The 17,512-nt window shown below is 58.6% G+C and overlaps 2 protein-coding genes across 6 annotated transcripts in view; one reads left to right on the forward strand and one right to left on the reverse strand.

The window, feature by feature from the left end:
- WDR13 (WD repeat domain 13) overlaps positions 1–4,194 on the forward strand; it is a 17,217-nt gene extending 13,023 nt beyond the window's left edge. For all 5 annotated transcript variants that reach the window (XM_043501563.1, XM_043501565.1, XM_038381373.2 and 2 more), the window contains exon 10: positions 321–4,194. In XM_043501563.1, the coding sequence (XP_043357498.1) occupies positions 321–323 (3 nt within the window). In that variant the 3' untranslated portion in view covers positions 324–4,194. The remainder of the gene's footprint in view (positions 1–320) is intronic.
- SUV39H1 (SUV39H1 histone lysine methyltransferase) lies at positions 2,412–16,413 on the reverse strand. The gene is made up of 6 exons (XM_038381332.2): positions 16,201–16,413; positions 6,840–6,985; positions 5,645–6,313; positions 5,137–5,283; positions 2,651–2,780; positions 2,412–2,548 (listed from the first exon to the last, which is right to left on the reverse strand). The coding sequence occupies exons 1-6, from the start codon at positions 16,217–16,219 to the stop codon at positions 2,412–2,414; spliced, it is 1,248 nt and encodes a 415-aa protein (XP_038237260.1). The 5' UTR covers positions 16,220–16,413.
- Between the last annotated feature and the right edge of the window lie 1,099 nt (positions 16,414–17,512).

Genomic DNA, 17,512 nt, shown 5'->3' on the forward strand with positions numbered 1-17,512 from the left:
TCAGCCCGTGGTTTCTCAAGCATGCTGCTCAGCTCCCCTCCCAGAATCCTCTGGGGTGGTGTGGGGGGAATCGGTCCCCTGGGTTCTGACCACAGAAACTCCAGGCTCGGCTCCTCCATTGGGGTTCCTGTGGCAGGCTCCATCCCCAGGGCTCCTCCGTCAGGGAGCTTGGCGGCACAGGCCCCACCCTTGACTCCACCCCCAGAGGGGGTCTGCCTGCCAAGACCCTGCCCCTCCCTGGGGTTCTCAGGGCTGGGGGCCAGGCCCCCTGACTCTGCCCCTCGGGTCCAAGCCCCGCCCCTGACTCCACCCCCTTGCAGTGACAGGCAGCGAGGACATGTGCGTCTACTTCTTCGACGTGGAGCGCACCAGCCGGGCCATCGTGAACAAGCTGCAGGGGCACAGCGCCGCCGTGCTGGGCGTCAGCTTCAACTGCGACGAGAGCCTGCTGGCCTCCAGCGACGCCAAGGGCATGGTCATCGTCTGGCGCCGCGAGCAGAAATAGGGGCCCCGCTCCCCCCCGAGCCCGGCTCCCTGGCCCTGGCGGCTGAGGGGCCGGGGTACCTCTGACCCCATGTAACCCTTTGTGGTTCTTGCCCCCAACACCCCCATCGTGTCTTTCCCCTTGGTGTGGGGGCCCCCCTGCGCTTAGCCCACTTCCTCCCTCCTCCTGCGAGCCAGGACGCCTGGGTTCTCTTGCTGGCTCTGGCCGGGCAGCCTCAGACTGCTGGTCAGACTGGGGCAGGTCCCAGAGCTGCTTGCCCCCCTGCTGGTAAGGGGTTACTTTATTTGCTGGGGGGGGCTGTTATGGGGGTAGGACGCCCTCAGTGGGCAGGTTGACCTACAGCTCTGCTTGAAGCTGCTGGTTGTGCCCAGATCCCCAGGGCGGGAGGCTCAGCACGTGCCCCCCACCGCCCTGACAAAGCCACGGTACACATAGGCTGAGGCAGCCTCTCAGAGTCGGTTCCCTGGGGCTGCCCTCACTCCCCAGGGGCACACTGCTGGCATGTCCCTTTGGGACCCGGCTGCCATGGAGCCTCCAGCCTAGACAGCAGGACGCCTGGGTTCTGTGGTTGGGCCTAAGACCCTGTGCCTCAGTTTCCCCATCAGTAGAAGAGGGCGAATGATACTGACAGGATGAGAGAGCTGCTGCTGGAAAGCGCTAGCAGAGGGCCAAGCATTACTAGGGGCTCCCTCCTCTGCCTTGGTGACTGAAACCTGCTGTCCTTAGCCCCCCCCCCCGATTCGCTACCCCTGAGGGGCCTGATTCTCACACGGGTGGATCCAGATAGGTGAGGTTCCTGCCCTGACCTGTGCCAGCAGTGCTGCCAGCATGGGAGGGAGGGCCACAGCTGGGCATATCTGGGGAAACCCCACCCCCCATAGCTAGGGCTGTGGAACTAGGGTCAAGGGGCCTATTTAACCCCCACCTTCCACAGAAATAACAGCTGGGGCCTGGGCCAATCCCAAACCTGTGAGTGTAAAAGGACAGTTCGCCCAGTGCTGAGATGCAACCACCCCGGGGCGGGGCAGCTAAGGAACAGCTGCATATAACACATCACTGGGTGGCTTGCCCAGCACTGAAATGCAGCGGACTCTGGGATGGGACCCCTGAGGAACAGCCCCACAGCAAAACTCTCTGCCAGTTTAGGACAGGAAGTGAAGCAAACTCCTCCATCTAAGTTAGTGCAGAGGAGATCATTTAGATTTAACTAGGAAGTTGGAATTAAACAGACGGCACCCACCCCCCAGTGCCTAGGGAGAGCACCCCCACCCCACTCCCGAGTACCCCCTCGACCCCATTCTCTAGCCATTATAACCACGAGCCAAAAGAACCAGATACCACCACTGGGTCCAGAATCAAACCATCTAATTGCCTTGATCGCAGACAGTGGCTCTTGCGGCCCAGCTGCTCCCCAACCCCAGCTCCCTCCCCCCAATCAAAAATACCTTGTAGAAAAAGTCATTTTACAAAATGCCCCAAATTAGTTTAAAAACACCCCCTCTCCCCCCCCCAGCTGCTTTGCCGGTTGCATTGGGACACAGGGTCAAGTGCGGCTTCAAGTCGAATATTCCTGGATCCCCCCCAAACTGGCCACTTCCCACAGGAGGCCGTGGTGCTCTGTACACAGTAGACAGGGTCTTTATACGGCCATGGCAGAGCCAGGACAGCTCCGTCCCCTGCCACAGCCTGGGAACCAACTGATTAAAATCCATGGCAGCAATTCCTATAAAAACCCCCTTGACAGGAGGGAGGGAGCAGAGGGAAGCAGGCCCCACACCGTAGAGTGAAAGCAGGCAGGTGAGGTAAGTCCAATGGGGGGAGGGTGGGCATGGGCCCCCCTGCCCTCCCCCAGAGCCCTGCGCGGTGGTGGCCATGGGTTCCAGACGCCCGGCAGGGCACGCAGGGGCTAGAAGAGGTACTTCCGGCAGGATGCGGCCCCGCACTTACACTCGATCCGCACTCGCTTCTTGGGAGAGCTGGCCAGGCCGCCGGCCCGGCCCAGGTTGGAGTCCATCCGTGTGCTCTCTGCATCCACCGGGTCCACTGTGGGGGAGGAGAGAAGGCATCAGGGGAAGGATCCCACCCCAGGGCTCTCCCAAGCAGTGGGGCTTGACCCCCCTTCAGGGCCCCCCAGAAGGCACTCACCCTGCATGTTGTAGTCGAAGGTGAGCTCCTCCCCAGCACGGATGTGCCGCGTGGCGAAGAGGGCGATTCGCGGCAGCCGCTCATCCAGGTTGTCGATGAACACGTTGTATACCTGCAGGTTGGGGTCACACTGCACCGGGGGGGAGGGGGTAGGTGAGTGGGGCAAGGCAAAGCTGCCATAGCCCTACCCCCTCACCCACATGCCCCCACCACCTTCCTCCCCAAATACCCCTTCCCTCGCCAGAGCGCCACCAGCTCCCTCCTCTCTGCTCCTTGGTCCCACCCGCCAGGGTGGAGTGACAGAAACGGAAGCGATTTAAATCACCGCTTCGAATCGGCAAGTGGGAAGCCTGGTTTTCAACCCTCCATTTCAATCCCCTTTTGTGTCAGTGCTTTTTACTTCTCTCCCTAGAGAAAAGCCGAGGCTCATTGGTTGGTAATCGTTAAAACATTGTAATTGGCAACTAAATGTCGCCTTTTCCCCAAATCTGGCCCTTCTTTTCACTAACCCACAAGACATGCTATGTTTACACACATTTATTTAAGCAATTATATAGCAATTACGTTATAATTTATTAATGAATTATCTGATTCAAATATAATTAATATTAATACATTATATTGTCATTTAGAAATATCCGTAAGTAGGACAATGATGTATTAATATTGATAAATTATATTATCGTTTTAACACACAGCCTAGATCTCTGCTTGGAAGGATTAGATTTTTACTGGTGAGGGTTGGTAAACATCATTTTCACCGCACACCCACAAACGTGATCAAAATTGACAGCTAGGCAAAGAAAGAAAAATGCAGCTTGAAGGATATTGACTTTGTATGTCTTGACATGTGGTGTGTGTTCTTGTTCTAATAGCTATAAAATTAACTTTTTGAATCTTAGCATCTACTGTCATTATATAATTATAGCCTGACCCAACCTATTGTCTAACCCCACCCCTCCACCCCACACACACACTGTCCCACAACTGTGAAAATTTAAATCAATAAAAATCAGGAGAAAAGGATTAAAAATAGACAATTTTGTCCATCAAAATGATAAATAATTACTTCTGCCAAGCCTACTTATAGCATAATTCATTAATCTTAATACATTATATTACACTAGTTTGTTAATATTAATATTACACTAATGCAATGTATTAAGATTAATTATATAATATAGAGGTTATGTATTTATTTGGATTCTTAAATTTGACTTTTTTATTATGTTAGAATTTGGTGAATGGCATTGCTTATTTAGTTTTTTGGGGGGGTTTCAACTCACAGTTTGTGTGAAGTTTAATTTCGATGGAAATTGTAATGAAAAATGCACAAAAAGATTTTAAATTGTTTCACTTTAATTCATTCAATAAAACAACCATAAAATGTGCGGGATGCATACGAAAAAACAAAACTAGGGTTTATCAAAACAGGGTTTGCATTTAAAACTGAGCTACTGCTAATTCCATGAAAACTACCTTAAAATGTGGTTGATGCGTAAGAACAAAAATGAGTTTATAAAAACATGGTTTTGCATTGAAAACTGACTGAGTTATTTTTCATTAATTAAATAAAACCTGCCTTCAATGTGCTGGGTGTAGAAGAAGAAAAAAGTAAAGTTTATCTAAAAATGTTTGCATTTGAAACTAAGTTATTTTTAGTCTGGAGAAGGTAACCAGAGTGTTATTTTTAGTTAGTTCTTAATTTTTTTAATTATTTCTAATCAGTTCAATAAAACGACCTTAAAATGCACTGGAGGCATAAGAAGAAAAAAGTAGTTTATCAAAACATGTTTTGCATTGAAAACGAAACAGTTCTTTTTAATCAGGTCGATAAAACTACCTTGAACGTGCTGGATGCAGAAGAAAATAGGAGGAATATCAAAACGTGGTTTGCATTTAAAATGGATTTAGTAAACAAAGGGAGTATTCTCTGTAATTAGTGAATTTGAACTGATTGTTTCTAGTCTCTATGTCCTTTGGGATTTTAGATCTAGTAGATCTCTACCTCTGCCACCGAGTTTTTATTCAGAGACTGGAAGAGGAAACCAAGCTTTCCTGCTTTGCCAGCTTCTGATCAGTTTCTTAACTTGCAAGGGACTTGCCATTGAGCTGAGCTAGGTGAATAAACTGAACCGAAGCAAATATTCTCCCTACAAAATACATGATGCAAGCCAGCGATTTCCACCGGTTCACCGCTTCAACTTTCTTTCAAACCTCCACCGCACACATGCCCTGCTGTCTAGTTACTGCGATTTAAATGATTCTCATAAATGTGGGGCCTTTACATACATTGTCAGCAATTCAAACTTCGTTTTAAATCATTTTTACTTTCTAAGGGGAAAAAAAAAGCCTATTTAACTTACATTAAAAAAATTGTGGCAGGGTGTTTTTTGTTTGTTTTAAAATAACTGATTTTTATCCACCCACAGGCTGCCCCCAGCTCCCCCCCTTCCGCATGGCCTCTCCCTCGCCCCCCGACTCACGCTGTGATTTACGAAGTGTGAGATGTTGCCGTAGTAGGCAGCATCCACTGTGTAAACATCCTCCACATAGTCCAGATCAAAGAGGTAGGTCGCACCCTGGCGGTCGTAGATCTGCCCTCGTCGCTCCGCTTCCTCTGATGTGATGATCTGGGGGGACGGGATGGGATGGGGTCATGCTGGGAGTACGGCACTGCAGGACTCTGTGCGGCTGTTCTCCAGCTGCCCCGCCCCACCGCGCCCCACCACAGAGGTGGCTGTATCTCAACACTAGGGAAGCCATCCCCATGCAACTGCTGTCCCACCCCAGCAGTAGCTGCATCTCGGTGCCAGGTGAGCCCCCCCACTTGTGACGTTATGTGCAGCTGTTCCCCAGCTGCTTTGCCCCAGAGGTGGCTGCATCTCAGTGCCAGGATCTCAGTGCCAGGCAAGCCATCCCCATATGACAGACACTACGTGTGGCTGTTCCCCAGCGGCCCTGCCCCAGAGGTGGCTGCCTGGTGCTCCGTACCTCTCCCACATACTCCATGACGAAGCTGTTCTTGCGGATCTTCTCCAGGGTGCGCACGCCCCAGCCGCGCCCGTTGGCGGTCCGGAAGATGCACAGATCGTAGCGGATGCCCCGCTGCACCACGCGGTTGGAGCACTCAGCCCCGCAGCGGCAGCGGGCGTTGCACTCGTAGATGGGCAGCCCCGCCCGGATGCGCACCTGGCCCAGCTCGTTGTAGGCGAACTTGTGGCGGGAGGTGCCGGGGCAGCAGCAGCCGCTGGCCGCCTCCGCCAGGCAGTCGCGGCACTCGCAGCCAACCGCCACCTGGGTGAGGGAGATGCCCTCACCCACCTTGTACTCATTGATGTAGACGAAGTCACGGGGCGGCCCGTCGAGATCCACCTCGTTCTCCACCACGATGCGCCCCTTGTGGTTGCGCTTGGCGTTCAGCTGGCGCTCCCAGCGCCACAGGGCCCGCCGCTGCTTGGCTTTCTGCACCACGTAGTTCGCCACGCCCTGGTCCAGCCAGCGGGCGTTTTTCTTGGGCTTGCCGTCCCGCCGGATCCAGGCCTGCTCCAGGTCCTTGTGGAACTGCTTCAGCAGGCCCACACAGTGCAGGTTCTTCCGTGGCTCCCAGGTGTTCTCGGACTCCGGGTAGCCACGCCACTTCACCAGGTAGAACTCCTCCTCCTGCCACCAGAACCCGCTGGTCAGCGGGTATAGCCATGCCCCCTCCCAGAGATGGGACCCAGGAATCTGGGCTCCCAGACATCTCTTCCCCCCCACCCCCATACTGTGACCACTAGACCTCCACTCTCCTCTTAGAGCCAGGAAGAGAACCCAGGAGTCCTGACTCCCAGCCCCGCCCCCCCAACCACTAGACCCCACTCCTCTCCCAGAGCCAGGGAGAGAAACCAGGAGTCCTGGCTCCCAGCCCCCCTGCTCTCCCCACTGCAGGATGCAAGGGGCAATTAGAGGTGGGAAGACCCAGGCTGCGTGGGGAGAATTGGAGGTGGGGGGATCCAGGCTGCGTGGCAGGGAAATTGGAGGTGTGGGGATCCGGGCTGCCCTGGGGTGGGGAGGTGAGAATTGGACATGGGCTGTAGGGGGGATCTGGGCTGAAGGGGGTTGGCCTGCAGGGCTATTGGATGTGGGGGTTTCCCAGCTGCAGGGGGGGATCCCGGAAGGGATCGAGGTCACAGGCTGGCAGACTCACCCGCACTCTCTTGTAGTCGCACAGGAACTCCACCTCGAAGTGGCTGAGGTTCCTGCGGGTGATGCCCAGCGAGGGGCAGCGAACCCTCTCCAGCCGGCACAGGTCCTGCAGCTGGGACCATGAGGACTTGCAGCACACGGCACATCCTGCGGACACACGGGTCAGCGTTAGGGGGCTGGCACTGGCTGGGCAGGGAGGGGAGGGAGCCCAGGGAAGGCAGGGGGGAAATCGTTGTGTGGTTGGGGAGCCCAGAGCTCAGCTAGTGGGGGCTGCAGGTCAGGAGTGAGGGGCACTGGCAGAGCTGTGACATCAGAAGGGGCCAAAGTGCAAGTGGGGGACCTGGGGTCACAGCTGTGAGGGTCAGTCAGCGGGAGGAAGCAGGGAGTGTTGGGGGGCTGTGACGTAGAGGGAATCCCCTTGCATCAGAGAGGTTGGCCTGAGTGTATGGGGAGATGATCACGCTGCATTGAGGGTTTCACCAGAGGGTACTGGGGTGGGTCACCCCACATCGGGAGACTGGTGAGCCTACCAAGGGAGGGGAGGTCAGCCCGAGAACGTGCCGGGGGAGTGGCTCACCCCTTGTCCGAGGGTTGCCCCTCATCCAGAGGTTGTCATGAGCACGTGGTTAGCCTGAGCGTACAGGGAGAGATCACAATATCTAGGGGGCTTGGTGCAAGCATCCAGGGGGGGATCACCCTGCGTTGGGAGGTTAGTGCAAGCATACTGGGGAGGTCACCCCGCGTCAGGGGGGTTGGCGAGAGCCTCCGGGGGGGGCCACCCCGCGTCGGGGGGTTGGCGTGAGCCTCTGGGGGGGCCACCCTGCGTCGGGGGGGTTGGGGTGAGCATCTCAGGGAGGTCATCCTGCATGTGGGGGTTGCGTAAGCATACGGTGGGGGGTCACCCTGTGTCAGGGGGTTGGGGTGAGCATCTCAGGGAGGTCATCCTGCATGTGGGGGTTGCGTGAGCATACGGTGGGGGGTCACCCTGCATTGGGGGGTTGGCGTGAGCATCTCAGGGAGGTCATCCTGCATGTGGGGAGTTGCGTGAGCATACGGTGGGGGGTCACCCTGTGTCAGGGGGTTGGGGTGAGCATCTCAGGGAGGTCATCCTGCATGTGGGGGTTGCGTGAGCATACGGTGGGGGGGTCACCCTGCATTGGGGGTTGGCGTGAGCATCTCAGGGAGGTCATCCTGCATGTGGGGGTTGCGTGAGCATACGGTGGGGGGGTCACCCTGCATTGGGGGGTTGGCGTGAGCATCTCAGGGAGGTCATCCGGCATGTGGGGGGTTGCGTGAGCATACGGTGGGGGGTCACCCTGTGTCAGGGGGTTGGGGTGAGCATCTCAGGGAGGTCATCCTGCATGTGGGGGTTGCGTGAGCATACAGTGGGGGGTCACCCTGTGTCAGAGGGTTGGGGTGAGCATCTCAGGGAGGTCATCCTGCATGTGGGGGTTGCGTGAGCATACGTTGGGGGGTCACCGTGCATTGGGGGGTTGGCGTGAGCATCTCAGGGAGGTCATCCTGCATGTGGGGGGTTGCGTGAGCATACGGTGGGGGGTCACTCTAAGTCAGGGGGTTGGGGTGAGCATCTCAGGGAGGTCATCCTGCATGTGAGGGTTGCGTGAGCATACGGTGGGGGTCACCCTGCATTGGGGGGTTGGTGTGAGCATACGGTGGGGGGTCACCCTGCATTGGGGGTTTGGCGTGAGCATCTCAGGGAGGTCATCCTGCATGTGGGGGGTTGCGTGAGCATACGGTGGGGGGTCACCCTGTGTCAGGGTGTTGGGGTGAGCATCTCAGGGAGGTCATCCTGCATGTGGGGGTTGCGTGAGCATATGGTGGGGGTCACCCTGCATTGGGGGTTGGCGTGAGAATCTCAGGGAGGTCATCCTGCATGTGGGGGGATGCGTGAGCATATGGTGGGGGGGTGACCGTGTGTCAGGGGGTTGGGGTGAGCATCTCAGGGAGGTCATCCTGCATGTGGGGGTTGCGTGAGCATACGATGGGGGGTCACACTGCATTCGGGGGTTGGCGTGAGCATCTCAGGGAGGTCATCCTGCATGTGGGGGTTGCGTGAGCATAGGGTGGGGGTCACCCTGCATTGGGGGGTTGGCGTGAGCATCTCAGGGAGGTCATCCTGCATGTGGGGGTTGCGTGAGCATACGGTGGGGGGTCACCCTGTGTCAGGGTGTTGGGGTGAGCATCTCAGGGAGGTCATCCTGCATGTGGGGGTTGCGTGAGCATATGGTGGGGTCACCCTGCATTGGGGGGTTGGCGTGAGAATCTCAGGGAGGTCATCCTGCATGTGGGGGGTTGCGTGAGCATATGGTGGGGGGGTGACCGTGTGTCAGGGGGTTGGGGTGAGCATCTCAGGGAGGTCATCCTGCATGTGGGGGTTGCGTGAGCATATGGTGGGGGTCACCCTGCATTGGGGGGTTGGCGTGAGAATCTCAGGGAGGTCATCCTGCATGTGGGGGGTTGCATGAGCATACGGTGGGGGGTCACCCTGTGTCAGGGTGTTGGGGTGAGCATCTCAGGGAGGTCATCCTGCATGTGGGGGGTTGCGTGAGCATACGGTGGGGGGGTCACCCTGCGTCGGGGGGTTGGGGTGAGCATCTCAGGGAGGTCATCCTGCATGTGGGGGTTTGCGTGAGCATACGATGGGGGGGTCACTCTGCATTCGGGGGTTGGCGTGAGCATCTCAGGGAGGTCATCCTGCATGTGGGGGTTGCGTGAGCATAGGATGGGGGGTCACCCTGCATTGGGGGGTTGGCGTGAGCATCTCAGGGAGGTCATCCTGCATGTGGGGGGTTGCGTGAGCATACGGTAGGGGGTCACCCTGCGTCGGGGGGTTGGGGTGAGCATCTCAGGGAGGTCATCCTGCATGTGGGGGGTTGCGTGAGCATACGGTGGGGGGGTCACCCTGCATTGGGGGGTTGGCGTGAGCATCTCAGGGAGGTCATCCAGCATGTGGGGGGTTGCGTGAGCATACAGTGGGGGGTCACCCTGTGTCAGGGGGTTGGGGTGAGCATCTCAGGGAGGTAATCCTGCATGTGGGTGTTGCGTGAGCATACGGTGGGGGGTCACCCTGTGTCAGAGGGTTGGGGTGAGCATCTCAGGGAGGTCATCCTGCATGTGGGGGTTGCGTGAGCATACGTTGGGGGGTCACCGTGCATTGGGGGGTTGGCGTGAGCATCTCAGGGAGGTCATCCTGCATGTGGGGGGTTGCGTGAGCATACGGTGGGGGGTCACTCTATGTCAGGGGGTTGGCGTGAGCATCTCAGGAAGGTCATCCTGCATGTGAGGGTTGCGTGAGCATACGGTGGGGGGTCACCCTGCATTGGGGGGTTGGTGTGAGCATACGGTGGGGGGTCACCCTGCATTGGGGGTTTGGCGTGAGCATCTCAGGGAAGTCATCCTGCATGTGGGGGGTTGCGTGAGCATACGGTGGGGGGTCACCCTGTGTCAGGGTGTTGGGGTGAGCATCTCAGGGAGGTCATCCTGCATGTGGGGGTTGCGTGAGCATATGGTGGGGGTCACCCTGCATTGGGGGGTTGGCGTGAGAATCTCAGGGAGGTCATCCTGCATGTGGGGGGTTGCGTGAGCATATGGTGGGGGGGTGACCGTGTGTCAGGGGGTTGGGGTGAGCATATCAGGGAGGTCATCCTGCATGTGGGGGTTGCGTGAGCATACGATGGGGGGTCACTCTGCATTCGGGGGTTGGCGTGAGCATCTCAGGGAGGTCATCCTGCATGTGGGGGTTGCGTGAGCATAGGATGGGGGGTCACCCTGCATTGGGGGGTTGGCGTGAGCATCTCAGGGAGGTCATCCTGCATGTGGGGGTTGCGTGAGCATACGGTGGGGGGTCACCCTGTGTCAGGGTGTTGGGGTGAGCATCTGAGGGAGGTCATCCTGCATGTGGGGGTGCGTGAGCATATGGTGGGGGTCACCCTGCATTGGGGGGTTGGCGTGAGAATCTCAGGGAGGTCATCCTGCATGTGGGGGGTTGCGTGAGCATATGGTGGGGGGGTGACCGTGTGTCAGGGGGTTGGGGTGAGCATCTCAGGGAGGTCATCCTGCATGTGGGGGGTTGCATGAGCATACGGTGGGGGGTCACCCTGTGTCAGGGTGTTGGGGTGAGCATCTCAGGGAGGTCATCCTGCATGTGGGGGTTGCGTGAGCATACGGGGGGGGGTCACCCTGCGTCGGGGGGTTGGGGTGAGCATCTCAGGGAGGTCATCCTGCATGTGGGGGTTGCGTGAGCATACGATGGGGGGTCACTCTGCATTCGGGGGTTGGCGTGAGCATCTCAGGGAGGTCATCCTGCATGTGGGGGTTGCGTGAGCATAGGATGGGGGGTCACCCTGCATTGGGGGGTTGGCGTGAGCATCTCAGGGAGGTCATCCTGCATGTGGGGGGTTGCGTGAGCATACGGTGGGGGGTCACCCTGCGTCGGGGGGTTGGGGTGAGCATCTCAGGGAGGTCATCCTGCATGTGGGGGGTTGCGTGAGCATACGGTGGGGGGGTCACCATGCATTGGGGGGTTGGCGTGAGCATCTCAGGGAGGTCATCCGGCATGTGGGGGGTTGCGTGAGCATACAGTGGGGGGTCACCCTGTGTCAGGGGGTTGGGGTGAGCATCTCAGGGAGGTCATCCTGCATGTGGGGGTTGCGTGAGCATACGGTGGGGGGTCACCCTGTGTCAGAGGGTTGGGGTGAGCATCTCAGGGAGGTCATCCTGCATGTGGGGGTTGCGTGAGCATACGTTGGGGGGTCACCGTGCATTGGGGGGTTGGCGTGAGCATCTCAGGGAGGTCATCCTGCATGTGGGGGGTTGCGTGAGCATACGGTGGGGGGTCACTCTATGTCAGGGGGTTGGGGTGAGCATCTCAGGGAGGTCATCCTGCATGTGAGGGTTGCGTGAGCATACGGTGGGGGGTCACCCTGCATTGGGGGGTTGGCGTGAGCATACGGTGGGGGGTCACCCTGCATTGGGGGTTTGGCGTGAGCATCTCAGGGAGGTCATCCTGCATGTGGGGGGTTGCGTGAGCATACGGTGGGGGGTCACCCTGTGTCAGGGTGTTGGGGTGAGCATCTCAGGGAGGTCATCCTGCATGTGGGGGTTGCGTGAGCATAGGATGGGGGGTCACCCTGCATTGGGGGGTTGGCGTGAGCATCTCAGGGAGGTCATCCTGCATGTGGGGGGTTGCGTGAGCATCCGGTGGGGGGTCACCCTGTGTCAGGGTGTTGGGGTGAGCATCTGAGGGAGGTCATCCTGCATGTGGGGGTTGCGTGAGCATATGGTGGGGGTCACCCTGCATTGGGGGGTTGGCGTGAGAATCTCAGGGAGGTCATCCTGCATGTGGGGGGTTGCGTGAGCATATGGTGGGGGGGTGACCGTGTGTCAGGGGGTTGGGCTGAGCATCTCAGGGAGGTCATCCTGCATGTGGGGGGTTGCATGAGCATACGGTGGGGGGTCACCCTGTGTCAGGGTGTTGGGGTGAGCATCTCAGGGAGGTCATCCTGCATGTGGGGGTTGCGTGAGCATACGGTGGGGGGGTCACCCTGCGTCAGGGGGTTGGGGTGAGCATCTCAGGGAGGTCATCCTGCATGTGGGGGTTGCGTGAGCATACGATGGGGGGTCACTCTGCATTCGGGGGTTGGCGTGAGCATCTCAGGGAGGTCATCCTGCATGTGGGGGTTGCGTGAGCATAGGATGGGGGGTCACCCTGCATTGGGGGGTTGGGGTGAGCATCTCAGGGAGGTCATCCTGCATGTGGGGGGTTGCGTGAGCATACGGTGGGGGGTCACCCTGCATTGGGGGGTTGGCGTGAGCATCTCAGGGAGGTCATCCGGTATGTGGGGGGTTGCGTGAGCATACAGTGGGGGGTCACCCTGTGTCAGGGGGTTGGGGTGAGCATCTCAGGGAGGTCATCCTGCATGTGGGGGTTGCGTGAGCATACGGTGGGGGGTCACCCTGTGTCAGAGGGTTGGGGTGAGCATCTCAGGGAGGTCATCCTGCATGTGGGGGTTGCGTGAGCATACGTTGGGGGGTCACCGTGCATTGGGGGGTTGGCGTGAGCATCTCAGGGAGGTCATCCTGCATGTGGGGGTTGCGTGAGCATACGGTGGGGGGTCACTCTATGTCAGGGGGTTGGGGTGAGCATCTCAGGGAGGTCATCCTGCATGTGAGGGTTGCGTGAGCATACGGTGGGGGGTCACCCTGCATTGGGGGGTTGGTGTGAGCATACGGTGGGGGGTCACCCTGCATTGGGGGTTTGGCGTGAGCATCTCAGGGAGGTCATCCTGCATGTGGGGGTTGCGTGAGCATACGGTGGGGGGTCACCCTGTGTCCGGGTGTTGGGGTGAGCATCTCAGGGAGGTCATCCTGCATGTGGGGGTTGCGTGAGCATACGGTGGGGGGTCACCCTGTGTCAGGGTGTTGGGGTGAGCATGTCAGGGAGGTCATCCTGCATGTGGGGGTTGCGTGAGCATAGGTTGGGGGGTCACCCTGCATTGGGGGGTTGGCGTGAGCATCTCAGGGAGGTCATCCTGCATGTGGGGGGTTGCGTGAGCATATGGTGGGGGGGTGACCCTGTGTCAGGGGGTTGGGGTGAGCATCTCAGGGAGGTCATCCTGCATGTGGGGGTTGCGTGAGCATATGGTGGGGGGTCACCCTGCATTGGGGGGTTGATGCGAGCATCTCAGAGAGGTCATCCTGCATGTGGGGGTTGCGTGAGCATACGGTGGGGGGTCAGCCTGCATTGGGGGGTTGTGTGAGCATATGGTGGGGGGTCACCCTGCGTCGGGGGGTTGGGGTGAGCATCTCAGGGAGGTCATCCTGCATGTGGGGGTTGCGTGAGCATACGGTGGGGGGGTCACCCTGCATTGGGGGGTTGGCGTGAGCATCTCAGGGAGGTCATCCTGCATGTGGGGGGTTGCGTGAGCATACGGTGGGGGGGTCACCCTGCGTCGGGGGGTTGGGGTGAGCATCTCAGGGAGGTCATCCTGCATGTGGGGGTTGCGTGAGGATACGGTGAGGGGGTCACCCTGCATTGGGGGTTGGCGTGAGCATCTCAGGGAGGTCATCCTGCATGTGGGGGGTTGCGTGAGCATACGGTGGGGGGTCACCCTGTGTCAGGCGGTTGGGGTGAGCATCTCAGAGAGGTCATCCTGCATGTGGGGGGTTACGTGAGCATACGGTGGGGGGGTGACCCTGTGTCAGGGTGTTGGGTGAGCATCTCAGGGAGGTCATCCTGCATGTGGGGGTTGCGTAAGCATACGGTGGGGGGTCACCCTGTGTCAGGGTGTTGGGGTGAGCATCTCAGGAAGGTCATCCTGCATGTGGGGAGTTGCGTGAGCATACGGTGGGGGGGTCACCCTGCGTCGGGGGGTTGGGGTGAGCATCTCAGGGAGGTCATCCTGCATGTGGGGGGTTGCGTGAGCATACGGTGGGGGGGTCACCCTGCATTGGGGGGTTGGCGTGAGCATCTCAGGGAGGTCATCCTGCATGTGGGGGTTGCGTGAGCATACGTTGGGGGGTCACTGTGCATTGGGGGGTTGGTGTGAGCATCTCAGGGAGGTCATCCTGCATGTGGGGGGTTGCGTGAGCATACGGTGGGGGGTCACTGTATGTCAGGGGGTTGTGGTGAGCATCTCAGGGAGGTCATCCTGCATGTGGGGGGTTGCGTGAGCATACGGTGGGGGGTCACTGTATGTTAGGGGGTTGCGTGAGCATACGGTGGAGGGTCACCCTGCGTCGGGGGGTTGGGGTGAGCATCTCAGGGAGGTCATCCTGCATGTGGGGGGTTGCGTGAGCATACGGTGGGGGGGTCACCCTGCGTCGGGGGGTTGGGGTGAGCATCTCAGGGAGGTCATCCTGCATGTGGGGGTTGCGTGAGGATACGGTGAGGGGGTCACCCTGCATTGGGGGGTTGGCGTGAGCATCTCAGGGAGGTCATCCTGCATGTGGGGGGTTGCGTGAGCATACGGTGGGGGGTCACCCTGTGTCAGGCGGTTGGGGTGAGCATCTCAGAGAGGTCATCCTGCATGTGGGGGGTTACGTGAGCATACGGTGGGGGGTGACCCTGTGTCAGGGTGTTGGGGTGAGCATCTCAGGGAGGTCATCCTGCATGTGGGGGTTGCGTAAGCATACGGTGGGGGGTCACCCTGTGTCAGGGTGTTGGGGTGAGCATCTCAGGAAGGTCATCCTGCATGTGGGGAGTTGCGTGAGCATACGGTGGGGGGGTCACCCTGCGTCAGGGGGTTGGGGTGAGCATCTCAGGGAGCTCATCCTGCATGTGGGGGTTGCGTGAGCATACGATGGGGGCTCACTCTGCATTGGGGGGTTGGCGTGAGCATCTCAGGGAGGTCATCCTGCATGTGGGGGTTGCGTGAGCATACGTTGGGGGGTCACCCTGCATTGGGGGGTTGGTGTGAGCATCTCAGGGAGGTCATCCTGCATGTGGGGGGTTGCGTGAGCATACGGTGGGGGGTCACTGTATGTCAGGGGGTTGGGGTGAGCATCTCAGGGAGGTCATCCTGCATGTGGGGGTTGCGTGAGCATACGGTGGAGGGTCACCCTGCGTCGGGGGGTTGGGGTGAGCATCTCAGGGAGGTCATCCTGCATGTGGGGGTTGCGTGAGCATACGATGGGGGGTCACCCTGCATGTGGGGGGTTGCGTGAGCATACGGTTGGGGGTCACTGTATGTCAGGGGGTTGCGTGAGCATACGGTGGGGGGTCACCCTGCGTCGGGGGGTTGGGGTGAGCATCTCAGGGAGGTCATCCTGCATGTGGGGGGTTGCGTGAGCATACGGTGGGGGGTCACTGTATGTCAGGGGGTTGCGTGAGCATACGGTTGGGGGTCACCCCGCGCCGGGGAGAACTGGCGTGAGCGTACGGGGAGGTCACCCCACATTGGGGGGCTTGGCATGAGTGTACATGGGGGGGTCACCCCGCATCTGGAGGTTGGCGTGAGCGTATGGGGGGGTCAATGCCAGCCTGAAAAGGGGAGGTGCTCTATGCCAGTGGGGTGGGGGCACGCAGGGGGAAGTGGGGACACCCTGGGGGATCTGGGGCCTCAGGGTCACGTGCGCCCCCCCCCATTCCGCGCTGCCCCGTTTCCCGCCCTGGGCGCGAGGGCAGCCCCCTGAACGCGCGCTCTCAAGCGGCCCCCTCCTTCCTTAACGGTCGCTTCTGCTGCCGCCTCGCGCGCCGGGAAAGGGGGCGGGGGGGAACGAGCTCCGCGCTCGCGCCGCTCCTCCTAGAAGCCCCCACCCCGCACGCCCCTCCCGCCGCGCGCCCAGCCCAGCCCAGCCCGGCCTCCCGCCACGCTCCGCGCGCGCCGGCTTCCCTCGCTCACCTTTTAAATTTTCCGCCATCTTTTTTTTTTTTTTTTTTTTTCTTTTTCCCCTCCAGCCACTGGGGCCGCCCGAAACTTTTCCTCCCAGAGGGCGTGGCCAGAGGGGGAGCGACGTGTCCCGCCGCGGCCGTTCCCATTGGGCGCCCGTCCTGATTGACGTGCCCCGCCAGCCAATTAGCGCCGAGGGCTCTGGTCACGGGCGTGATTTGCATCTCCCAGAGTGCTCCGCGCCGCCGTGTGACCGCAAGAGTCACGGAAATAGCTCACAAGGCACCAAATTAACCCGTTTCAGCCCGGTCTGCCTCAAAAGCCGCCTGGTGGCTTTGTTGAGGGGGCTTCCTGGCGCCATACTGGGAGGAGGGGCGGGAAAAAGACGCTCACCCTATTCCTTAGGTGACACCTCAACCTAAAACAAAATGTAGTGGTGCCCCGCCCCCTCAATGGGCACCCCTGGTTTGCCCTGATCCCCTTGCTATGGTATCAGAGTCACTGCCCGGCCTGAATGGCGAAGCCAGGAGGGTTGGCGTCACCCAGGCACCAACGTCAATGCCGGGAGGGTTGGCGTCACCTAGGTACCACTGACAAGGCCAGGGGAAGGGGTAACAATCGCTTGGCCTGGCTCAGGCTGCGGCGGGTGACGTTCGTTGAAGAGGCAAGAGAACGTTCTCCAACTCCAGCTTGCTCGTCCTGTTCGGAGCTGCGGCGAGACCCTTAAGAGTAAAGCAACAGGGACATAAAACCCCATTAACCAAATCAAAATTGATAGGCTTGGAAAGCTTCGCTTTTGATTGGTAAATTCTGGTCGATGTCCAGTTCCCCGCACACGCAAACCCAGAAAAAGCATTTCCATTAATAACTGTCGAAACTCGGAGCAAGGCAAAGTAAAATTGCTGCTTGAGACCATGTTTGAGTTTGAACTGGGGCTATTGACTTTGTCTATCTTGAAGAGACTTTGTGTTTTAAAGCTTTCGCTTTTTGAATGCAACCTCTGCAGTCATGAAATAATTATTGTCTGACCCCCCCCCAGCACCTGCATTAGTTCCCGCCTTCGAAATAAACAGTGATACGAGCCATCAAAATGATTGAAAAAGGAAAGTCAAATTCTGCTCCGTCGAAACGATCAAAAAAACAAATAAAAATCAATTTCTGCCAAGCCTTGAAATGAATAAGCCATAACTCGCGAGCAAGTTCTAAGTTGCAGATGACGACCACGCCATTATAACAAGACATAGTCTAGTGGCTGCTCTGGTCTACTCTCAAAATTGAGATCAACCTAGCTACGGCACTCAGGGGTGTGCAAAATTCACCCCCG

Source organism: Dermochelys coriacea, chromosome 23, assembly GCF_009764565.3.
Source record: "Dermochelys coriacea isolate rDerCor1 chromosome 23, rDerCor1.pri.v4, whole genome shotgun sequence".
NCBI classification, from domain to species: Eukaryota; Metazoa; Chordata; order Testudines; family Dermochelyidae; genus Dermochelys; species Dermochelys coriacea.